Raw genomic sequence first — 25,930 nt, 5'->3', positions numbered from 1 at the left:
TGTCTTTTGTCAACTTTGGATTTGACATCACTAGAGGACGTGGACTGACTCAAGCATTCCTCCACCTTCATCTGCTAGCTATCTGGCAAATAAGCCAAGATAAGCAGCAACAGGAAATGGTTCTTCATAGTTTTTCCAAGTTCAATGTTAATGTGGGTTGAAGCAAATACACAATTAGCATGCTTTATTGGTGAAAAGGGTCCTCATCTGTAGAAATGATTTTTCAAAATGATTAACTGTATATTTTAAAGCACATTATTTTGCGGACCCTGGGCCCCACTTTGATAACCGCTGTTATAAAGTATATAAATGGTGCAACTGTAACAGATGAATGATTCAAAATTTGATTAACATCTTTAGCGTAGTCTACCAGGAATCTCTCAGCATGACTTTTGATGTTCAGCTTCATGCATGTGAATTTCCTAGCAAATGGCATGCATAATCTTTCTGAGAAGTAGCTTTTGAAATACTGCATTATTCTGATACTACAATCTATAAAGGCAGTCCAGTTCATATATTTCACCACAACACGTTCCAGTTGCCTTCGATCTGTCTCTGCAGTCGCTGCCATAGATCAAGGGCCTCCAAACTTCTAATCCACCATAAGAAGATAATCTCTTGTTTTCTGGAGGCTGCTCCAGATTTTTTTCATCTCTCCTAAACAACAAGGAATAATAAATTACCCTTTAATCAATTTAAATATAATCCTACAAGCCCTCTCTGTCCATAACAATAAGATTTGTCACTCCATATTATTCTTTTGTTTCAAGTTCCTGACATGTACCCCTGAAGAGCAGTAAAATATGCCGAGGCAAAGAGGAAGGTGTTGATCAAGCAAATGGACATCAAGTAGCATGGAGATAAATGCACAAAGGCCTTGGTCACACTTAACTCATATCTGTAAAGTGTTCATATTATCAGCAAAATGTCTATTGACACTGTTAACTACAATTTAACATATTAATACATTATATTAATAACAGGTTATTAAGGTTAAGATTGGATTTGGTTAAGGTGGTATTGAGCAACAATATTCCATTCTGAACCTGAATCTTACCAGATGATCTGTTAAGTGTATGTGGGCCACCTACAGTATCCAAGTTAAGCGTTCGAGATCGTAAGTGCTTTACAGTATGAGCACAGGATAGCTTATCCTTCTGAGTTGCCCCCATCAGGTGTATTAGCACTGTCCACTGCAGAGAGGCATTCCTCGTCATGATCATGGCTCTCTCCTGCTCGTCCTTCAGCAGAGTGCTTGACACTAATGTGCTCTGTAAGTACATGGCATGCATTGTAGCCCTCTCAGAGCGGCGTAATGAATTCAGTATGCAGTGACGGACAGGTCAGCGCACAACATGAGTAAACACTGGACAGCTTTTGTGCCCGATCACGTGCTGGTGAGGAGTGCGCTGGTCAGGCCTGCTCCAAGAGCAGGACGTGGAGAAGAGGAGAAGAGGAGGGGGAGGGGGGAGGGGGGCGGGGGCGCATGAAGAGGGAGTGGGCAGCCAAAAGTGGAATGGAGCAAAGGATGGAGAGGCCCGCACCAGGAGAGTCAGCCAGCAGAGTAATTACTCTTAACTCAAGTGGAGCCGGGACAGAGGACAACACTCAACCACTCATTTGTGTTCACTCTGCAATTACCCACCAGTCTATTAGCTCTGGGCTACAAGAGAGAGGAGAAAGAGCATGAAATGAAAGCCAACCAGTCGGAGAGAAGCACAGGACTCTGTTTTGCAACCTGGAGGGGGTCTGTCTCTCAGGTTCCTCTCCGTCTTCTGTATGATCACCGGTGTGTGGAGATACCACCATATCCAACTGAGCTCAGACTCACAATGCCATCCATGTGTTTTGTGTGTGTCCTACAAGTCTGCAGTAGAGCAGTGTGCCGTGTGTGATTGTGCTGTTGTCTGTTCCAGGCCCCAGGTGCCATTCTTCCTGTTACGGCCGCTGCTGGGGACCAAAAGAGGACCAGTGCCAGACCCGTAAGTGCCAATATAGCCGTGAGCCACATTAGGCCATGCAAAAACATCTAGCGCTGTGTGTGTGTGTGTGTGTGTGTGTGGGGGGGGGGGGGTTTGTTGAAACATGACCAAAATAGAGATGGTTAGGGCCAGTTTGGCACTGGTTTTGGTAGAGATTTACTCTCTCACACAATCCCTCTTAATGGAGTCATTCTGATTCATGCTCTCATTAAATACCTTGTGTGTGTGTGTGTGTGTGTGTGTGTGTGTGCACATTGGTAATCTATATCTCTACTGCTATTGTCTCGGATGCCACCTCTCTCCTCCTTGTCAAGCAGCAGGACCTCTCATCTGCAATTAAATGCGCGGCCGAACTTGAGCTCTGTTCTCCGAGTTCTGGAGCATTACTCCAATCCGGTTAACAGCACACCATTTACCTGCACTTCAAACAGCCGCTCCGTCCCTGTGTCCATTGAGAGTCTAGCAGGCATAGCTTTTAGTTGAGCTGTAACTGCCATAAGTGTGGCATAAAAACCACAACCAGCAGGCTTTTAAGTGTGGCTGATCAGCAGGCTGATCTATCTGTGTGTGTGTGTGTGTGTGTGTGTGTGTGTGTGTGTGTGTGTGTGTGTGTGTGTGTGTGTGTGTGTGTGTGTGTGTGTGTGTGTGTGCGTGTGTGTGTGTGTGTGTGTGTGTGTGTGTGTGCGTGCATGCGTGCTGTTTCACTAGGCTGTTAGGCTCTTTGACATCCTCTTGGGAGCGAAGGGCGCACCACATTATTAGCTGATGAAGTTCATTTTATGCGCTCTTATAAAAATCTCGAGCAGGTTATTTTTTCCCCCCACACACATCGGAGGCAGTGGTTTAGTTTGGCGCGCTGAGTGTGTTTGGGATGGGGAGCACACCATCCCCTAATTAATCAAACTCGTCATTAATCAAGCTGCAGGCTCCCCTCAGTGCTCAGCAGATGTTTCTGTCATTTCATCTGTCCCTCCACCCATATGGCTGGGACGAGCACTCTTAAAAATACTTACACACTTCTCCAATCACTCTTCCTGATGCCCATCCCTCTCTCCATCTCTACCTCTCCTACCCCTACCTCTCTCTCTCCTCCTCCTCCTCTCTCTCCTCATCCCCCTCAGTCTCTAGCTGCCACTTTGCTCCATCAGTGAACATAATTATTCCCCTTCACCGCAGTTTTGACCCACAGTTTTAGTTTTGTCCCGCACTCCATCTTTCTTTGCAGCGCTTGTCCCTGGTGTCCGCCTGCTTGCCGTGTTGCCCGATCTCATTTAGATAGTCGGAAATTAGTCACTCGGTCCGGTCCGAGAGACAGCGCGTGTCACTTCAGTTAGATAAGCCCTGTCTGTTTGCCAAACGTCTCAGCCTTGACGCCTCCTTGTCTCTCCCAAAGGGAAGACTGTGGTGAGCCCCGTGTCTGCTATCAGAAATGTCCTTCTTTCTGCTTTTTTCCTTCAAAAAACAACCAAAAAGAAAGCAAAGCGTTGGTGCACCTCGATATATCTTTTTCGGAAACAGCCCTGCAGTGAGAGCTGGCAGGCCTTCGTAGCTCAATAGCAGTGTGTGGTGGAGGTGTGCAGAAATCAAATGGATTGCCTGAGCGAGGGGGCCTCTGTGGGGCAGAGACAGGAGGAAGAGTTGCCCCCTCCCCACGCCTCTGGAAGATGGAGCACACGGCCCCATGTACCATAAAAACACCCACGGAAATGTTAATGTAACTCCCACTCGGGTAATTGATGTCCCTGTCGGCAGCCGCTTCAAATTTAAGGTATTCAGTATACTTTATCAGATTGATTACTTTTGATTTCTACAGCCTGCTGCTATTTTTTGAGTGGATGTTTAATGGCAAATAGATCAACTCGCGGTTTTCTCTCCTGATGAGGTCATTTGTTTGAAATAAAGTGACTTTTTTGTAAATAGGCCATTTTATTTCCATGTGCTGTAATGGAATGCGCTGATGTTGCGTTAGCGACACCGAGGCGAGGCGAGCGAGCAGCACCAGGCATCGGCGCCGAATCCGTCACCCTGACACAAGTGCGCTCTGCCTGAAGGCCCAATGCTGGATCCATCGCCCAGCCCCAGCCCCATAGCCCCAGCCCTACCCCCAGCCCTACCCCCAGCCCCTCCACTCACTCCCCTCACAGGAGCAGCAACTGCTGAGAGATAATGGGAAAAGAGATGGAGGAATGAATGAAGGAAAAAGAGAAATGTAAAAAGTCTAAGTATATGAGACATGATTTCAAATAAAGTGTCTTGCTTGAGCTACCATAGAATATACAATATGCAGTGCTTGTGTTAGACCATAGACTGTATATAGTCTCTGTGTTAGACATCTACACACAAATGTTCTCCCTGCTCTTTTTTACCTGGGAAGGTATGGAGATCTACTGACATTAACATACTGTATAACGCCAAGCAACAGGTCCCTGTCAGGCCTCCCCCGGATTACTTCCATCCAGGAGTTCACTTCCTTCGGCACAAACTTCCTGTACCTGTAAGACTAGAGTATTCACTCTAGCCAACCTGACAGCAACAAGACAGTCATGTACTGTACCACCAGCCATATGAGTGAATGTGAGAGAAAGAGAGGGAGGGAGAGAGAGAAGCCCTATCAGAAAGTGGCCATGCTCAGGTGATAGAGATCTCAGCGTGGCTCTGGCAGTGGGCTGGAGCTCCAAAGTAATGCAGCAGACCAAAGCCTGTGCCTAGTGTGCAGACAGACAGAGGCGTGCTGGCAGCAGCCCCAGTGACTGGAGCTCAACTCACAGTTTCTTTTGCAGCTTTTCACAAGATGTCTGCAGATGAATATGGTTTGTGTGTACCCTGGCTTTGTCTCTGTCTCTGTCTGGGAGGACAGGATTGATCTGTCTGTTTCTCCCCCTCTCTCTCCCCCAGTGACCAAGACGCTGTGTGCTGAGCAGTGCGACGGCCGCTGCTTCGGCCCCTACGTGAGCAATTGCTGCCATCGGGAGTGTGCTGGAGGCTGCTCAGGACCAAAGGACACCGACTGCTTTGTAGGTCCCCCTTTGGGCTCACCCCACACCCCTCTCTCTCTCTCTCTCTCTCTCTCTCTCTCTCTCTCTCTCTCTCTCTCTCTCTCTCTCTCTCTCTCTCTCTCTCTCTCTCTCTCTCTCTCTCTCCCTCACCTCTCCCTCTTTCTGTCTGTCTCTCTAACCCAGATCTGTCCACCATGTCACCTGTTGCCATACCAACTTTCTAGTGAGTAATCTGATTGTTAAGGTGCTCTGAATGACTAAAGCACTCTCATTTCCCTTATCTCCCATTTGACCTTTTATTCCACTGTGACGTCTGTCCTTTGAAAAATACTCTGGCTGTCTGCGCGGCTTTGACACATAATCTTTGTCTATGGAATATTCTCGGTGTTCTGACGATACCATTAAAATCTCATTTTCTCCCATAATACCATCTTAAAATGAATCAAGGCGGATGCCGTCTCCTGCTTGATACTCTTCTCATCAGTGCAGTCAGTCTTTGAAAACGTTATATTTGCTAAGATCACGGACTGTGATGGCAATTCATCAGGACTTTTTGTGTTCCTTGCATTGTAGGTTGCACTCATTAAAAGCGTGCCTGCCAGTCATGGCTTTTTAATTAGAATACACTGCTCCTGTTTTGAACAGGTTTTGGATAAATGGTTCTAAATTGAATTTAGACTTCAGGATTCAATGGGCACAACACATCAAACATGTGCTGCGTGTACTTGTGCATCTCAAGAGTCGTGACATGGAAACTGTGCTCACCATAGATATATATATATATATATATGTGTATGTATGTCTATTGTGCTCACCCTGACCTACCATAGTGCCCTATGGGAGATGGAGTTTGTGCTCTGCAGGCCATTGAGCTGTTGTGTGTTGTCCTTGCAGGCCTGTACTAATTTCAATGACAGTGGAGCGTGTGTGACTCAGTGCCCTCAGCCTCTGGTCTACAACCCAAACTCCTTCCAGCTGGAGCAGAACCCAGCCGCCAAGTACACCTATGGAGCCTTCTGCGTCAAGAAGTGTCCACGTAAGAGCCTTTCTGCACCCGCCATTCATGTCCTTCACTACTCTCCCCCGCAGCACATACTGTATGCACACACACACACACACACACACACACACACACACACACACACACACACACACACACACAGACACACTAACATACACACACACACACACACACACACACACACACACACACACACACACACACACAGAGACACACTAGCATACACACACACACACACACACACACACACACACACACACACAGAGACACACTAACATACACACACACACACACACACACACACACACACACATACGCATGCACCCACGCACACCCATATACGCATATACACACACCCACATATACACACACAGATACACAGGCACACACACACACACACACACACACATAGTGCAACTACAATTTGTGTTCACTCCCAATGTACCCAAATTACTGTTGTGTCATTTAATGCAGTTCATCTTTGTTAATCCAAAACCACAGCCTTGACAGGTTCTGCAAATAGTCTAATGTTTTAGCGAAGCACAACATGTGCTACTTATGGGTAACTAAATTGAACACTGCGGGCAGAGCCATGTGTGAATGGTGAATGGGCTGCTCAGATGTGTGTGGTCATTTGGAGGTGTCATTGGAGCTGTGAGTGGTCCTCCTCGGCCTCTGTCCTGAGCAGCGCAGGGCCTCACCTCCTGAACTCTCCGTGCCCCGCCCGCTCCTCCCACGCCCATGCAGTATTTACACAGCCCCCGCCTGGGCCGCACCCCCGCAATGCAATGCAAAGAGAGCGTCCTTGATCATTCCTTATCTGAACCCCTTTATCTTTCACATCTTACGCTGTTCTCCGCTGATACTGAGTGGCACGCCCTCCCTGTCTTTCTCCTATTTCCGTTCTCTCTCTTTTCGTTTCTCTCTTTCTCTGTCTTAAATAGTTGGGATGAGTGGGTGTTTTGTACTGATTTCAAGGCGCTGTGAGAATTTCTCCTGCTCAACATGCCAATTCAGCCACAGGGCATGAGGACTGATGGGGCAGAGGAGAGAGGGAGGGAGGGAGAGAGAGAGAGAGAGAGAGAGGATAGAGAGAGAGGGATGGGAGGGGAGGGGTGTAATTAGCAGAGTTTTTTGTGAATGGAGGCCTTCATTTGGCTTTGAAGTGGGGTGTGTGCACACAGATCTCTGCAGAGGCCTTCCACTGGGAGAGCAGAGGCGCCCTGTCGGCTGTGATACTTTGAGGTGGAGGATGAAAGATGGAGAGATAGACAGAGAGAGACAGGGAGGATGGAGGAGAGAGTGAGAGAATGACTGTGTGTGTGTGTGTGTGTGTGTGTGTGTTTTTTGTGTGTTTTTTGTGTGTGTGTGTGTGTGTCTATATGTCAGATTGAGTGTGTGTTTTCTACTCTGTTAGGACTAGTCATTTAGGTTGGCAGCTGTAGTGAGTTTCACTTCCCTCTCCCTTCATCAACACCAGCAGCCAGAGAATCAACTAAACCTCAACCTGACATCATTCCTCCATTCCTACAAAATCTATTACGGTCTATTACATTTCATTAACCATTCAGCGCACGGATATCGCACTGATTCCTTATCAACAGAACTCTCGTGTACATCAGGAGTGCAATTACAGACAGAGTTTCAGTTTCCTGCGTTGCCTGCTCAGAACAATCTCCAAGGACAGCAGAGGAATCACCTTCACAGGTTCTCCGGCATTATTTCGAGGCACAGCTGGAGTGTTGTGGAGATGAATGAGGTGTATGTTGCACTGCTGCCTTTGGAGCTATTAGCGAGCACTTAACACAGCCTTGTATTGGTGAGATGAACACACTGACAAACCTGTAGTACAAACCCTGTTTACAAACCCTGGGAGTGCCAAGCATTTGTGGGCATATCTCGAGCATTCTCAAGGATGTTGCTCTGTTGTTATTGAAGTCGGATTGTGGAGTAGATGTGTCGTGAATACCAGAATGGTTGAACTGTACACTTATGTTTTCATGTAAGAACAAACTCTGAGCAACAGTGCGTTCTGTTTCAGATAACTTTGTGGTGGACCACAGCTCCTGTGTCCGAGCCTGTCCAAGCAGCAAGACAGAGGTGGAGGAGAATCGGGTTAAGAAGTGTATTCCTTGTACCAGCATCTGCCCCAAAGGTACCCCTTTCTCTCTATTTCTCTCTCTCTCTCTCTCTCTCTCTTTCTCTTCCTTTCATCCAGGCACTCATACACTTTCCCTTTCATGATATAGAAGCACATACTCAGTATGCCGGATCACTCTTGTATCTGTTCTTCAGTGTTGTAGAGGGACCTCTCCCAGAGATGCCTCACAGACTTGGAATTGTCTATACTTCTCTAGCTCAGTGCACAGGGGTCATCCACAATGTATGTGTGTGTGTGTGTGTGTGTTTGCTTGCTTGTTTCAGCATGTGATGGCATCGGCACAGCCAGTCTGCAGACGGCTCAGACTGTGGACTCCAGCAACATTGACCGCTTCATCAACTGCACTAAGATTAACGGCAACCTGGTGTTCCTGATCACCGGTATCAAGGGGTAAGCCAAAGCACCACTGCACAGGTCGCCCAAATAATGCTGCCACGCAGGTCATGCACACCCACATTACTCATGGCCGAGCTGTTTGGAAGACATTGTTCCACAAAGAATAACAATGTTTTCATGCGCTTCTTAAAGGTTACTGCTAGCTTTACTGTAAACAGAGGTATACATCATATATTTTACAATTCCGTTGTCTTTTGTATATGAAAGAAATGCAGCGCCGGTAGAAAAGAGAGAGAATCTCTGCCAGCACTCCCTAGAGCAGCATACTGTATCTCACAGCAGCTCAAAGACACGTGGGCTACTGAAGCTGCTCATAAACACATGGAATAATAAAGCATGTGCACTTGGAGGAGCCGTGGTGCCCGGTGCTGAAGGTGCACTTTACCCACGGAGCCTCTAGCCTGGGGTCCCTGTCCCACCACCACAGCCTCACAGCTCTGCCCAGAGGTGGGCGGCCGGCTAATTTGATCCGTGATGCTCGCTCCTCATCCTCCTCTCTCCTCCCTCTTTGATCCCTCGCTCGCTCTCGCCCTCCATCTCTGTCTGTTTCTCTGTGTCCATGTTGGTGTGCTGAGCGTGAGGTTATCAGAGCTCATTCCACCTCAGGCCACCCTGGGCTGACCCCTCACCACCGCGCGGCTGCTCTGGCCGGCCTTCAGGCCCCCGGCTCACCCCCCGGCCCCCCAGTAAAGTCCCAAGGCCCCGCGGCCTCTGCTCCCTACTAAAGCTGATTTATGTGCAGGCAGATGCCTCAAATGCGCGCGCACACACACACACACACACACACACACACACACACACACACACACACACACACACACACACACACACACACACACACACACACACACACACACACACACACACACACACACTCACACACACTCTCACACAAACACACACACACACACAAACACACACACACAAAACAAGCACACACATAATACCAGTATACACACAGCTATCAGTCATAGTTCTCCAATATAGAAAGACATATAGAAGCATCACACACACACACTAATACAGGTCAGAAAGTCAGGGGACTTTCATACTGTACTGTTCAGTAAACTGCACACAGGATGGATTTCTTCCGTGGAGACAAGTCAAGAAAAAATGTGCACAACCCTGAGCATATGATTTTTTTTTTTAATTGAAAAGAGAAGACTTCCAATCTAATGTAGAGAGTAATTCATTCAAATGACACTGTGAAGCAATGCTTGCAGTGGCTGTGTGATTAAAAGATGTGGCTCCTCAGGTGAAACGGCAAATAAAATAAGAACACCAGTAACGTTCTCTGTTTCTCTCCATCTCGGTATGCCATTAAAAGCCTCCCAGTGGCTTTCCCTCGCCCAGTGTGTCTGTGTATCTTCATATTGCTGTCATAACCCCCCTCTTTCTCTCCTCTTCACAGGGACTCTTATCATAACATCAAGCCTCTGGATCCAGAGAAGCTCAGTGTATTCCAAACTGTCAGGGAGATCACAGGTAAGATGGGAAAGGTTTTAGATGTATGCGTGTTTAACAAACTAAGTCTGTAAATGTGTAACTGCATGTGTTCAAATGGAGGCTGGGCATCTTAATTTAACAAAATATTTGGAATTAATAAATGCGGAATGATAGGTGGGGTGACTGTAGTGGGATGGCTTGCCGTGTGGCTTTAGTTCTCTACACTGAACTAACATAGATATTAAGTTTAAGAATCAGTGTCAAATTTGAAAATGCATATTTGTTTTGGGTATCATTTTCTACCATCAACATCGGTTATAAATGATTCATAATTGACTCATAATAGTACAAAAACATGCTACCCACAGAAATGTGCACACATAGTAAAAGCTGCTATCCTGTATGACATTGATCACAGAGTGTATACCATTCAGAACACTCAGGCTGATCTCTGTGTAGTAGTGTTGGAATCGTATCAGCTATGAAAACTCAAGAGAACACACAACTTGGCAAGGCTAGAAAGGAATATGGAACCCATATGTGTTCTCTACATACCACCAGGGACCACACAGACAAGACTGACAGGCCTGCCCTTAATGAATATATGATCAGGGTGCCTCCGCCCATAGCATAATGCATCCTGCTGGGACTCAGCCTTTGTGCTTCTACCTTCAGCTATGCTTTTAACTCCAAAGAGGCAGAGAGGATTCAGATCAGGTCTAGAGCAAGTCCCCACTGATTTAGAAGGAGAAACATGTGATAGGAGGTGTGTGTGTGTGTGTGTGTGTGTGTGTGTGTGTGTGTGTGTGTGTGTGTGTGTGTGTGTGTGTGTGTGTGTGTGTGTGTGTGTGTGTGTGTGTGTGTGTGTGTGTGTGTGTGTGTGTGTGTGTGTGTGTGTTGTGTGTGTGTGTGTGAGTGTGTGTGATATGATTGTGGTGGTGTTGGTGGGGATGTAGGGTTCACAGCCAAGCATGCATAACACCCATCACATTACGTCATGTCATGCCGTGTCACGTGACTGACTGTGGAGGCTCCGTCTCTTGACAGGAAGTTGACATCCCCCTGTCGAGGTGTCACCAGCTCTGTGACCCAGCTCTGAGGGACAGGGGACGACCGCAGGGAGGGCTGATGGGGCACCCTTCCAGCCTGGAGTGATAGTCATTCCCCCACGCGCACACACACACACACACACACACACACACACACACACACACACTTGGTCTTGACAGCGCAAATGCTATTTAATTTGCCCATAGGCAGTATTTCTGCGCATGTTGACAGTGAGCCGCGGTAAGGGGAGCCTTGGACACATGGTTTTGAGTACAATTGGTATCGTTTTAGCACTCAACCTTTTGCCCCAGAGCCCAAGTGAAGTGCCTCACTCAGTGATTTGTCTTTCACTTGGATGCACATGTAATGTGGCACTCAGTGAACCCAGAGACACTCTCCTCTAGACGGGGCTCCCATTTCATGTGGCCCTCCCTTTCACCCGACCGCTGCTCCGCTGCATTACACTCTCTGTGGCACTGGCTCTCTGGCGCTCCCAAATGCACTCTTGTCTGCTTTGGCTTTCTGTGTTTGTGTGTGTGTTTATTCATGTCAGTGTGTCACTGACTGTGATTTTGTATCACAACACCCAACTGAATCTATCCATCCAAAACCTAAATAGTAGCTAATAGTATAGTTAGCTAGATGGAGATACTTGGTTCTCCGTGGCTCAACAGATAGCAACAGTGTCAGCTTGGAATCCTCCAAGATGTACTGTAGCTCCCATCCATGCAAGGAGATGTCCCATTGCTACAGTGTTGTCATTAAGGCAATTATCATCAGTGGGTGCCATATTAACGGCACTTCAGCAAGACAGGAAGCAAACAGATCTGTCTCTGTGTTCCAAACAATCCAGTATGGGGCAGACAGAAGGAAGAAAAACAGCCTTTTGTTTTGTTATTTTAACAAACTCCAGAGACTACCAGCATAGTTTGTTAAATTCCCTGCTGTTACCAGAGCTCGGACCAATTTTATTGAATGTGTTATATCATAGTGTAAAGCTATTATAATGGGCTTTGTGTAAGGGGACTGTAGTAGCACAGCTATTCAATATTAATTTGGTTTGTTGTTAACATTGTATTTTTTGTTTTTATTTGTATCAAATGTACTTTTAGATTGCACTGTCAAAACTCTCTGTTTTAATGTTTACTCTGAGCTGTGTGCCTCTGTTCAATCACACATGCATTCCTTTCATTAAGCAGTGCACAGTACGCAGGCTTTGACCTGTTTACTGTTTAGACTGGCAGGCTGGCATGGCAAGAGAAGTCATTGTGGATGCTGAGGAGATGCACAATCATATTAGTCTCTCTCTCTCCATTAGCACAAGCCCACTTTATGTCCTACCATGTCCTCCCCAAAGTAATGAATTTGTTTAAAGGCAATCAAATATCAGTTGTACAACTGAATTTATCCTTGAAAATATGCACCGTCTGGGGTTTTCAATGTTAAAGTAATTTGGGTAATTTATGTTCTCCTTGTCCCACTTCCACCCCATTTTTTCTCTCTCATTCTCCTTCTCTCAGTCTCTTTCTCTCTCTTTCTCTCTCTCCCTCTCTCTCCTTCTCTCCTCTCTGTCTACCTTTCCACTTCACACTATTTCTCTCTATTACTCTACTCAATTTGTGCGTTACAAACTCGCACACGCAGGGTTGCTCCCAACCTTCTGTAAATATTTAATTTAGAAATTTATCATTAAAGTCCCTCAACGATGCCTGGCCATTTCATCAGATATTCATTTATCATTCTGAATTAAATAAACAGCATTGGATGCAGAACATGCTAAATAGAATTCAGCTAAGCGATAAGAAAAGCAGTCAATGCCTGGCTCTCAGAAGGTACACTCATAAAACCATTATGTTTTCAGCCTTATTTTTAGCGATTTGGAGGTGTGCTTTCAGGAGTATATTACATCTAGGACTATATACCAGCATCAAACTAAAACGTGTAGAAAAGTCTAGGAATGAATATCCAGCCTGTTGTTATGTATGAGGAAGCTGATCTGCTAATGGTCTGGTTGGATCATCTGCCCACAGGGTTCCTGAACATCCAGTCTTGGCCAGAGAACATGACCGATCTCAGTGTGTTCTCCAACTTGGCAACCATCGGTGGGAGATCCCTTTACAGGTACTGGTTTTCAGACATCCATGATCTAGCACACTGTCTCACCTCAGTGCAAGGAACTCGCTGCAGAACAGCAGTCAGACTCTGGCCTTGTTGCTGGTGTTCACTTTGTTTTCAATTATAGTTGAAATCACATGCAGTTGTCATGACATTAGCCACAGGAATGTCATTATTGGGACGTACATAACTAGTATTCAAGAGCAGACATAGGAACAACATGAAAACAAACAAACAAACATAGTCCTAAGGATAAAAGGGGTAAAAGTTCACCATGAAAAAAGAGTCACTAGGCCATATTATGTTTTCTGAAGACAAAGGCTGACTAGTGGGAAAACACCAGTTGAACTTGAGAGCTTATGTTTCATATGCTAGACACTGCCCATAGTGCTTGAAAGTTCATCCAGCTCTTGTCTTGACTCTCTCTACTCTCAGTTCCCACAGTTGGACATTCTGACAGCAATGGCTTTGTTCTCTTCCCAGAGAGGCTGCCTATTTCCACTTTAATTAGCTACATTGATCTGGTTATTGGTTTAGTTCAGAAAAGAGAGATTTGTAGGCTTTTGCTTGTACTAATTGACTCTTCTACTTCATTTCACTTATGGAAGAGAACATTACTTTAATAACTATAATAGACATTTAATCATTTCACCATTATCATTTTATCATTTTATCATTTCACCATTATCATTTTATCATTCACACCGAACCTGCCGGGATTTGTGTTTATTTTTTGGTATGAAACAAATCCTATTTTATAAATGTAGAGTTATTACCAAACTGTCTTTTTTATCTCATAAATAGTCTCTGTTCTATTTATTATGTGTAAACATAATTAGGTGAGCTACCAAAACCAGACTGAGAAAAACAAAATAAATAAAAAATAAATAAATAAAAAACTCTTTCACTTCAGGGTCACTGTCTGTTCAAGCATAAACAGAACGCTGTTTTTCCCCCAGCCACCACGTCCACTTTAGTGTGAGTGGGTTGAGTCGGTGCACCTACTGCTGTTTACACACGTACTGTAGCCAGGTCTCCTGCACCACATTGATTCATGACACAGTGGTTATTGTCTGCCTGCATATTGGGCGGTGGGGGTAGGGATGGGGGTGGGATGGTTGAGCAGGGTTGGGGGCATCAGAGGTTCCCACTTTCTTTTCTTTTTTTGTGTGGTCTACCTACTGCCATCTACACGCGTATTCAGGATAGACAGTGTGGTTGATGACTATGGTGCTATCCGGTTCCAGAGACATAATGCGAACAGGAATGACAGAGACAGAGAGGAAAAAAGAGAAAGAGTAAGAAATGAGTGTCTTTCCAAAAAAAGGACAAGTCTTTCTGTGTGGCTCAGAACTCAAGAGCCCAAATCTGATGTGCTGCCCTTTAGGCCTCCTCTGATGAACACCCCAGCCATCACGCTCAGCATTAAGCCATCAGCGCATCTCAGCATGTCTGAGGAGAAGCTCATATGGGAATGCTGCTTTTTAAAGATGCAATAGCAACACCAATAGCAACCATCGCACAGCCAGATAATCCCCCTCCTTTGTTCAGGCATTATGCTTTTTTAGCACTCCGTCATCCTCTCCATCTCAAATTTCCAGTCTGTAATTCCTCTCTTTATTCCACTGCCCTTTACCTGTCTCTCCCTCCCTCCCTCGCTCTCTCTCCTTTCATCTACGCTCCCCTCATCCATTTAAATGCTCCTCAGTCTCTTTCACCTCTCCGTCTGTATTATATGGTTTTCCCTTGCAACTGTAGCTCACTTGTCCTCCATCTCTCTCTCTCTCTCTCTCTCTCTCTCTCTCTCTCTCTCTCTCTCTCTCTCTCTCTCTCTCTCTCTCTCTCTCTCTCTCTCTCTCTCTCTCTCTCTCTCTCTCTCTCTGTTCTCTGCGTGTTGCAGTGGCATCTCTCTGCTGGTGCTGAAGCAGCAATGGATCTCCTCCCTCCGGCTCCAGTCTCTACGGGAGATCAGTGCTGGCAACGTCTACGTGACCAACAACAGCCAGCTGTGCTACTACAACACGGTCAATTGGACCGGCCTCTTCCGCACCAACACACAGAAGGTCCTCGTACGCAACAACCGCGACCCCAAAGAATGCAGTGAGTACCGTCCACCGCTCTCCCGCCCCCCTGTGAAATGGCTGCTAGCCATAAACAGAAAGGTCTCTGTGTATTTTTGTTCATACGGTATGAATGCACAATCAGTTTAGTACTACAGTGCACAGACGAGAGCATTTCAACCGTGTACAGGTTGGTTACTGGAGCACTTTTGATTGCTTGTGCTGGTCAGTGTCACTTCACTCTTTGAGCGCATGTGGGGGCTGGACTGTCCACGTTAGTGTGCTTTAGTGCTTCTGAGAGCTAAGTGGCCGAGGTGGGCCCACTTTGAACACTCCAGGACAGGCAGAGGAGAGCAGACGAGCGTGACTCAGATCTCCTTGCCTGTCCGTCTCTCTCAGCCCCGGGTCACTGCACCTGACTGGGCCTGGCGGGGAACTGGGGAGGGCAGGGTTCCTCCACAGCCGGAGAGGCCAGAAGGTGAGGGAGAGGGGGAGAAGACAGAAACAGAGGGCGAGAGAGAGAAAGAGAAGGAAAGGGTAATGAGGTTTACTCTGGTGTGAAGATCACCACTTCCTCCTGCACCACACACACCACCACAATCCTCTACCCTTCCTATTTGCTAACAATCTCTTTCACATCAGGCTCTTCATGCGGCCAGATATCGATGTAATGAAAGTTTGAGCTAAGCACACCAAATGGAGCATTGATGTAAACACCATCAATCCAATTACATCTCTTAATTGCAAAATGTAAGCAATCAGATCAACTAGTGAACCATGTAAATTAGAGGGTCTGCCTGAGGTCTTTTTTGACATTTCTGGGATTATTTTCCAGTGGAAACTCATGTCACCGTAGGGAATTAGTCTTCTCCTCTCTCCATCTCCCTTCACAGGGAAATAATCATTTAGAATCTGGGGAACTGAATTCCTTATTGCCCCCATCTCTTTCCCTTCTCTCTCCCTCCCTCTTTCTCTCTCTCTCTCTCTCTCTCTCTCTCTCTCTCTCTCTCTCTCTCTCTCTCTCTCTCTCTCTCTCTCTCTCTCTCTCTCTCTCTCTCTTCTCTCTCTCTCTCTTTTCTCTCTCTCTCTCTCTCTCTCTCTCTTTGTATCTCTCTCTCCCTCTCTCTTATTTTCTCAGTTACTAGTCTTTTAATATTGTAATGCAACAGCAATTGTTTATGTCTCTTGGCAACATCTGCTTGTGTAGAGGACTCGTCAAGTCCCTGAGGCTGCTTCCTGTCTCCCGGGAGACAGACACACTCCAAACTGTGTGTTTTCAGTGAGGTCACAACTTTGATGTTGGCGTCTTTTTGATCCTTCTGTGATACAGCAGGGCTAAAAAACAGACTCCCCCCCCCCCCCACACACACACACACACACACACATCCCCCCCTCCGGTTACCTACGGCGCTAAACTCAAAGTCAGCCCTGGAACCGGAACAAGGCTGCTTTTGTCTCCAAAGAAAGGCACAGCTTTCATGGCCAGCTCCCTTTAACACAGGGGGTGTTTTAAGCCACTGTAGGATATCCTTTTCATTGGGAGCTTTCTAGTGACTCCTATGCCGCGGCCCTCTCACTCATATGTGTTCAAAGCCTCGCCAGTTAAGTGCAGCTCGACGCCCCTCCCAGCACGGTGCCAGATCATACCCAGAGGTTACTTCCTAAGAACAGGGGGCATAGCACACAGCCTGTTACCCTCTGTAAACCTGCCAACAGCGGCTTTGGCACGGGGCAAACCCACCACCCGCCCCAACTGACCCACAGCACTCCTCCAATGTTGCAGATGATTTTTATAATATTTTCTGTAAAAGAGCCAGAGAGCCCACTGAGCCAACTGTGATTTTCAATATATATGCCATTTTATATGGACCATTGAAAGCATTAGAGTATAATAGTTTTACTGAAAATTAGATTTGGCAGAAGTTGGTCAATCCCATATCACGCCGTGCGTGCCGAGCTGATGAGGCTTTGTGCTAACGCATCATTTTTCCCCATCCACCACGTCCTGCAGTATAATAGCCCCATCGCCACTCAAATGCTGTGTGTAAGCTGAATAAGTAATACAGCCGTTAGACAGCTCTGTCTGATGCCCAGGCCCGGTGATTTCCATTGAGTGGGAGTTGTGTGCGTCTGCAGGTGTAAACCCACAGATCGGTGTCTCTGCCCTGTCACTGTGGCGTCAGCACTATTTTTCTTGGTTTTTTTTTCTTTCTTGCTTTCTGTTTTTTTTTTTTGTTGTTGAAAGCTCCTGCTCACAGCTGGTGCATCTCTGAGCTCCATCACAGTGGGGGTGTGTGTGTGTGTGTGTGTGTGCACCACTCTGTCCTCCCCTACTCTGGCATCAGCAGTTTGGATTCCAATAGGGGAGTTAATATGGCCAGGCCGCTCTAAAAGCATGCGATGTGCATGACTGAACTGGTAATGCCGATTCCAGATGGTATACATTGTACTCAATCAGCAGCTGACAAAAGGCTCTGAATCACTTACACAAGGATATCTCAAGGTGAAAGGGACCCAGCTCCAGCACAGATGGATTTCATGCAATAACTCACGTGTTTATGTCCAACTATGGGCAGCCTTTCACTTTGACGTAAAGCCTATTAATAGATGAGCATCAGCTCTTCTGTTGTATGTGCTCATGATTGCCATATTGTGACATATTTGCCGTTGTCATTTGATGCCACATATGCTGTATGAGTAGTGAATATGCATATGTGGGGAATATGAATAGCTAATTACACTAGTCTGATGCAATGACAAGCAGATAGCTCAACAGGCTATTGTAAGTGTAACAAAGCCCAGGGCTAGTGATGCGGCCCTTGTTGTTACATAGACATAACACATGTTATTACATAGCCATAAGTGCATTATGCTGATCTGAAGGCCAACTCCTGTGCTTTTCCTCTGCAGCCAAGAGGCGGATGGTGTGTGACCCGCTGTGCTCGGACGCTGGGTGCTGGGGCCCGGGGCCCAACCAGTGCCTGTCCTGCCGCTACTTCAGCAGAGGACACACCTGCGTGGAGTCCTGCAACCTCTACGGCGGGTGAGCTCCTTTCCTCTGCCACAGTAATGCACTACACACAAACATGTTTAGGAATATTATATTCTAAAAAATATATGGAGTCACTAGAACTAGATTTTGGAAATGTATGTGTTGTGTTTTTCTGTATAGGTTTGTCTTGTTTGCCTTCTAAATGCAGAACATGTGACCTATATGAACCCTTTTGAATGTGTGGTCTATCTGGAGGGTTGTGTGTTTTATACAGTTGTTTATGAAATCAGAACCAAGCAAGACAAACACAAACTTTGGCTTTCAAGAGGCAAAAAAGGCAGAAAAGTTAAAAAATCATGTTTTCTGGGTTAGCTGCAGTGTGATTTAGTTTGAGCCACAGGTCTGAAATGTACCTTACTTCATAAAATACAAATGTTCTAGGGGAGACATCAGGGAGGTATGTTGTTTTTTTGTCTCTGCCGCAGCTGTGGAATGTTGAGTGTGTGTGGCTGCATTGAGGAATGTAATGTGTACGGTTGATTCAGATTCAGAGGTGACCTCCCCCCTTCATTCACATTTCATTTGGCACCTGACCTCCAGCAGCCAGGTGGGCTGAGGCTCTCACCTCACAGGCAGTGTGCACAGGAAAACAGTACCAATGCAGTGTAGAAGGCAATGCAGTGCTACATATGAGCATAGAAACTGTGTGTGTGTGTGTGTGTGTGTGTGTGTGTGTGTGTGTGTGTGTGTGTGTGTGTGTGTGTGTGTGTGTGTGTGTTCACATGCATTAAATATGCTGTTGTGTTGTTTATTTTCAGGGGATATTGATTACACCGCTATATGAAGCTTTGAGGAATTTTGTAATGAATGTTTCAGACGAATATCAGTTTTGTTATAGGCAACCTAATGAGTGCTACAGCACAGTCTGTATACAGTACTCACATATCAAATCGAGTGCGAAACTTCTAAGGGAAGTTATTCAGCGGATCACTTAGAGACAGTTCTTCTGATATTATTAAACATGAGGGTCACCCTGAGGGAAGAAAGTCTTCTCTCTATTCATAAATATTTAAGACTAACGACAGTAATCAAGATTACCACAGATGATTCCAGGTCCCCCCTCAAGCTGTTGCTGTGTTCCCCCTGATGTCCCCCAAGTCCCCATGTGTGGCTGTGTTCCCTTGCAGAGTCTCAGGCTCCAGGCCCAAGCGGCAGGGCCAGCCCTTCCTAGTGGAGAAGCGGGAGGTGGGCCTGGAGAGGTATGGCACTGGCCAGTCTCCCCGCGTCACTGTCCGTGTCTGAGCATGGCACCGCACAGGCACCCACTCCCCTCACCCCCCAGTGTCACTAAGCCCTTGTTCAGAGTGTGTGTGTGTGTGTGTGTGTGTGTGTGTGTGTGTGTTCACCTGGAGCTATGTAGTGTTCCCCTCACTGTGACTGGAAGGCATGCTAACCTGCTGAACGCACAGTGCACTCTTACTCTGTAGAAGGGACTGCAGAACACAGAGCTGGTGCTGGAAGCCCTTTAGGAAGGAAACAGTAGAGCTGGAAAGGTCACTGGAGCAGATCCCTTTGGGAAATGGGATCAGTTGGAGCTCACTGCTACGGCATTTCAAATGAGCCAGGTGTGGTCAAAAGAACCGAATAGGGGAGTCATCTGCTCAAGGGACTAGTCTTAGTGATACTGTAAGGTATAATGTTTTGAATATTTAGAATTTGATTTGTTTCAGTATTTTTCCTCTTGTGAGCCCGGTTGAAGTGCAGCTAAAACAAAGCCCATCTGAGATATTAGGCAGCAATCCCCTACAGGCTGTCTGAAGTCTAAGCCTACATGCCCGGACTGAATAAACCCGTTAAACGATAACATAGTCCCACAAAGGCATCCCCTGGGCCACCCAGAATGCATTGTGCCGTCCAGATAGCGCATAATTAATTCTAATTTAATTTTCCCCTCCCATTGAGTCAGCTCCTTCTTCTATTGGAGGAGTGGGGGAGCGCCGGCTCCCTTCATATGGCCCAGGCCTAATCTCCTCTGCAGGCCTCCTATAGATTCCTGCCCTAGACCTGGCGGTGGGATCCTCATGGGTCGGAACCAGCATCGGTATCTAACGGCACGCACCGCTCCAAACGAATATGCCTGATTTGATAATCCCCTCTGCTGGATGGCTTAGCTGGGATCTCCGTGGCGGGATTTCTTCCAGCGGAGTTGTTGTGTGTTGTGTGTGTGTCTGCCCCTCGGATTTGCCTGATAAATAGGCAGGCTGATCACCTGTGAAGGGCAGCCGCTCTCACTCCTGGTTCATCTTAATGGTGTGTGCCGTGTGCTGTCAGGGGCCCGCGCTGGCCTTCTGTAGGGCCCTGCTGCCGGTGGAGGGGGAACGCAGCAGGGGGGAATGTTTCCGTCTGGTCCCCGGTGGGCCTGCTACGGCTCTGTCGTGGAATTTATACACAGCTATGGCTGTTGAACTAATGTGTGTGTGAGTGTGTGTGTGTGTGGTTGTGGTTGTGTTGATAAATGGGTCCATAGATAAACTATGTATCCTTGTATCTCTCTGTAAGGAGTGAGGGTTTGCAGATGTACTTTGAAAGCATCATTATCTTTTTAGAGTCAGGCCTAATGCTGACTGAGAGTTCTAAGCTGTGGCTCACATCTGAGCCTCTAACAGCTTTGCCATCAAACATTGACCTGTGAAATGGGAGGCACACACACAAAAGAACTGAACGACTCCGCATCTGCTGCACAAGGCATTCTATGATATGTCAATGATGAGAAAGAAATACATATGTACTCTGGCCTCGTAATCCATACAGACACACAAACAAGCACTTTCTGTGCTCACATTTAGCACGCCTCGCCTTCTGCACTGTACACTTGGAGTGCTATTGATTTGTTGTAGAAATGTCTTTATATACTATGAAAGCAATCCATTGTATCCACCAATTTTCTGCATGCTCCCTTTTTACAAATGTGCACTGAACATAGATTCAGATGTGTAATGTAAGGCTCCAGTAAGCCATCTTTATTCATACTGTATGCCTCACGTTCTCTTTCTTCTCTCTCCACCTCTCTCTAACAGGGATGTGCGTGAGTTTGCTAATGGCTCGGTGTGTCTGGAGTGTGACCCTCAGTGTGAGAAGTCCGAGGACGAGTCTCTGACCTGCACTGGACCGGTGAGTGCACACACTCCCTCCCTGGACCCTGCACCCTCCGCTCTGTCTTTGTTCACACTGGCTCACTGCATAGCCGCTAGGGCGCTAGGCCCAGACCAGCAGCGCTGCTTCTCCATCTCTGTCTCCTTCACTGTCACTTATGGGCTATTTATTGTTGATGATGTAACGTTAGTTTGGTTATCCATTTTTAATTGAGGTCGTCTCATCAGAGCTTGTTTTTCAGTACTCCACTGGTGCACACAGAAAATGCAGAACAGCAGTGTTTTTGTGTGAGCCTCTTGGCAGAGCGCGCGCCCCGATATGGGATATGTGGACAAGATCTTCGATTGGCCAGACACCAAGATTAATTGTATCCTCTGGTAGAGTGGACCTTTTGTTGCGCCATTGATTTTGCTTCATGTTAATGTACAGGAAGAGTAGATTAGGTCGGCTAATTCAGTGGCCGCCTTACAAAGAGATGGCCGATTGAGCGCCCCGTGGACACAGAGGGCCGCGGAGCTGCTGTTTGCCCACGTCAGCAGCACTGACCCAGAGGGCTCCCCACGGGGCCGACTCTACTGCAGCGGGCCAGTGTGTGTTCCAGCGTCGCCTCCTGTACAGTATGTGCACATGTGTGTATCCAATGCAGCTCTATTTAGTGTATGTGCACATGTTTGTATCCAATGCAGCTCTATTGAGTGTATGTGCACATGTTTGTATCCAATGCACCTCTGCTGAGTGTATGTGCACCTGATGCACAACTCCGTGCGTGAAGGCATTTGTATGTGCTGTATGTTGGTTTTCTCTCTCTTATGTTAACTGTTCAAGTGTCCAGTTCTCAGTCAAACCGAAAGGGAAAGATTTGCCAAGATGTCACACTCCATCCTCACCTGTGCATTTGGCTTCATGTATCATGTTTCCACACATCCAGAGAGATGCGATACTGTACATGAACTATGTATGAACCTCTGCCATTATACACATTCTTTCAGTCCCCACTCCCATATGCAGTTGATGTATTTGCATTTTTGCATTGGCGCACATAAACATAAACTTCTGATACCCAGACTGGCCTGAAAGTGTAGACAGACAGATATTATTCTGCTGTAATTAGCGCTGGATCCGGCGCAGGGCTGCATAAACTCAGCCCTTCGGACCAGGCAATGTAAACAGCCCAGGAGGCATGGCCGCGGGCCAGGGAATGTGTTCGTTTGTGTTGGGCTTGATTAGTTGGAGAGACGGGTGATGTTCTTGGCTTGGCTCGCGGCGTCCAGGAGCTGAGCCCAGCCGAGCTGCAGGCCAGTGTTGAGTGCAGAGGCGCATAGGTGAGCCAGACACTTGTTCGCCGGTCGCTCCGCTAGCCGCTGCCTGGTGGGTGGAGGCCTGGGCCCCTGCGCTGTAAATGTCCGATGTGTCAACTTGACCTCAGCCACAGCCAGAGCAGGCGCAGGCATGTTGTTACAGCTGCCCCAAACTTGGAGCTCCGAGAAGCGGCGGAGGAAAAACACTTTGTAAGCAGTCGAGAGACGAGGACTGAGCTGCTCCGCAAACCTCCCGTGATTTGTTCAAAAAGCTGTTAAGACAGCGCGCGTATCAGTTTCCAATCACAAATGCTCTTGTAGAGCAATTAAGCCCTCTTAAACCGCTGCTTGCCAAGCAGACAGATGATGAAATGAGTGTCGGAATGAAGGAGGAGGGAAAAGGCTGAAATATGGCGGCTTAGAGCCGTGAGCGGGGCCCAGGCTCTCTCTGCACCAGGTGTTTGGAGGGGAGGATCAATTAGGCCCAGATTGATTAGTCTCTCTGGTGGGAGGCAGCCTGAGAAGGGTGCCGGAGTGGAGGCGAGTCCAGGCACGCCACACTCGGAGAATAGCCACGCCATCCTCTGGCCCTGTGTCCAGCCCGGCCCATATGCTGTCCGGAGATGGGTCCCCCTCGTTCAGTCCAGATGGACCTTCGCTGAGAGCGCTAATTGATTAACGGGCCGTGCCACCAATGTGGACAGGAAATGGCGCAAGTAGCGCTTTAGCGACTCATCCCTGTTGCCAGACATGCAAGGGTTTGTTAAGCATCTTAACACCGAGAGTTTGGAGAGGGTTTTTGTTTTTGTTTTTCTGTGTTTCACTCAACCCTGAGATTGACAGAGAGTGGAAGAAGGAGAGGGAGGGGGAGAGAAAGAAAGAGAGAGAGGGCGAAAGAAAGAACACAAAATTGAATGAAAGAGAGATGGAGAATCTGAGTGCTTTGTTCCATTTGTTGTCCTTCCCCGAGCCTTAAGGATTATTAAAAAGGAGAGACAATAAATGTCTCATAAACCCAACCAAAGACCTTGCACTATTCCAAGCAAAATCCTTCTTTGTGTACAAAAAATGGTTCCAGTCCAGCAAAGTAATTGTAGTAGTTGAGGTCTACGGCCTTGCAGTAGAATGGCAATATCAATACATTTTCCTCAGTCCATAGCCTTTGTGAAGTGGGTTTGCATTCAGAATGCCCTCTCTCACTGGCCCTCACATGGCCCTTACTGAGTGAGTGTCACCACTGGCTGTGCTAGACCTTGGACTGAGCTGTCCATTTCACATCAGCCCACATATGACAGCCTCATTTCTACAGTCTAGTATTATATTGCCTCACATTTAGGAGGAAACTGGATTTCATTAGGAGAGGTTCGCTATGTATATTTCATTTTTTCTGTGAATTTTTTTGTAATAATGGCTTAGATCATATAAGCATACAGGAAGATGATGGAACAGTCTATTCGTGTGTTTACCCCTCTTCTTTGACAATTGCCCCTGGAACATCAGAGGATGGGGCAATAAACTCATTTTCTGAGCGTCAAAATCCCATTACGGTTTTATTGCAACCCCCCAAGTCTTGAAACTGACAGGTTTTCCTCATGTAAAGACCAGACACAGTGGCCATATGAATGCATATGTGGGCTCCAGGGAGACACTTACATATTCAACTGTACTATCATCAAATGTGCAGCCCAATGTCCTTTGACAGTGGCATTTGTTGTGCTGCGCCCTCCTCCCCCATGATGGAGCAGATGTGTGTAGCTTGTGTAGCGCGAGCTGCTGTTTGTCAGGTCTGTTGATGAGGTGTCCAGAGAGGCAGCGCTCCTTATTGATATCCAGTCCAGCGCCGCGCGCCTCCCACAGCCCCGCTCCAGCCTCGGCAGCCCATATTACTGCCATAAATCCCCCCACTGCTGATTGTTATGGTCATTGTGTGTGCTGTGAGAGATGGTTATTATCCCTGGCCCTGGTTGCGGGTGTTTTATGTGTGCCTTTCTCTGTCTTCTTTTATCTCTCCATTCTCTGTTTCTTTTGTTTCCCTTTCTTTCTCTCACTCGCTTTCCTTCCCCCTCTCTCTCTCGCTACATCTCTCTTTCTCTCTGATCCTCTTCTCTTCTTCTGCTTCCTCTCTCTCCCTCTCTCTCTCTCTCTCTCTCTCCCAGGGACCCGATCACTGTGTGAAATGCCGGCACTTCAAAGACGGCCCCAACTGTGTGGAGAAATGCCCTGATGGAGTGCAGGGCGCCAACAGCTTCATCTTCAAATACGCCGAGGCCAACAGCGAGTGCCACCCCTGCCACGCCAACTGCACTCAGGGGTGAGTGAGCGAGCGAGCGTGCACGTGCGCCTCATGTTCATGATCATGATCGCAGGCATGTTCCGTAGTGGGAGTCTATTGTGCCACTCAAAGAGCATTGAGACATGTTCTATTGCATCGAGCTGCTTTGGGTCTGTGAAGGATGGATGTATTAGTGGTGCAGTGTTCCAACCACAATCTAAAAGCACTGTGTAACATTGCACAGTTCTATGGGCCCTTGGGGGCTTATGTAGGTTAGTAGTCGATGAGACAGGCCTATGTAGGTTAGTAGTCGACGAGACACTACCTGATGGCCTGGCTGCAGGAGGAGTGGGAGGAGTGGGAGGTGTAGGACTGTCTCCATCTGCTTGTCAGGCTCACAGTGGACTTTGATCAGTGGGAGAGGGAATCTATTACATAACAGCGCAGGAACGGAGGGAGGAGTCGGGAGCCATGGGATGAGTTGGGAACATGCTCCAGTGGCTGATGTAACTCTTACAGGCATGCCCTACTGGCATAGGGGTTAAACAGTGTCTCATTTCACACAGTCTTCAAGAGTGGCACTGGCAAAGGCGCCGATGTTGGCAGCGCACATCCCAGTGGTGAAGCAGGCAGCCAAGAGTGTCTAGAACACAATGCAGACGGCAAAAGAGAGACACGTAGAGACCTGAGGAGCATCAGAACTCATAACAATGCACGTGGAAAAAAAAATCTCACACGGCTTCAACGGCTAAGAGATAGAATGACAAAGGAAGCTCTGTCTGTTTCTCTCTGTCTGTCTCTGTGTGAGGCAGGAATGTGTGAGGGTAAAGTGTAGAGGGGATGGCTTCTGGCTGGAGCCGTCCCAGAATCCCCTCCGAGATCAGACAGCCGGCTGCTTTAATGAGTGCCATGCCTAATAGGGCCCCCGTCTGCACACGGAGCTCCTGTGAGGTGAAGTTTCCAGAAGTGGAGAGTGCGTGTCTCACCA

At 47.2% G+C, this 25,930-nt stretch overlaps 1 protein-coding gene across 3 annotated transcripts in view; it reads left to right on the top strand.

Moving 5' to 3' along the window:
• The window catches only part of LOC134078119 (receptor tyrosine-protein kinase erbB-4-like), a 222,629-nt gene that overhangs the window by 152,728 nt on the left and 43,971 nt on the right, over positions 1-25,930 (top strand). For all 3 annotated transcript variants that reach the window (XM_062533796.1, XM_062533797.1, XM_062533795.1), the window contains exons 5-15: positions 1,917-1,982; positions 4,878-4,996; positions 5,873-6,014; positions 8,041-8,154; positions 8,424-8,550; positions 9,968-10,041; positions 13,083-13,173; positions 15,068-15,267; positions 18,138-18,270; positions 21,297-21,390; positions 24,827-24,981. In XM_062533796.1, the coding sequence (XP_062389780.1) occupies positions 1,917-1,982; positions 4,878-4,996; positions 5,873-6,014; positions 8,041-8,154; positions 8,424-8,550; positions 9,968-10,041; positions 13,083-13,173; positions 15,068-15,267; positions 18,138-18,270; positions 21,297-21,390; positions 24,827-24,981 (1,315 nt within the window). The remainder of the gene's footprint in view (positions 1-1,916; positions 1,983-4,877; positions 4,997-5,872; positions 6,015-8,040; positions 8,155-8,423; positions 8,551-9,967; positions 10,042-13,082; positions 13,174-15,067; positions 15,268-18,137; positions 18,271-21,296; positions 21,391-24,826; positions 24,982-25,930) is intronic.

The sequence above is a fragment of the Sardina pilchardus genome, chromosome 4, assembly GCF_963854185.1.
Source record: "Sardina pilchardus chromosome 4, fSarPil1.1, whole genome shotgun sequence".
Classification (NCBI taxonomy): Eukaryota; Metazoa; Chordata; class Actinopteri; order Clupeiformes; family Clupeidae; genus Sardina; species Sardina pilchardus.
This window is presented reverse-complemented; position numbering and strand designations above follow the sequence as displayed.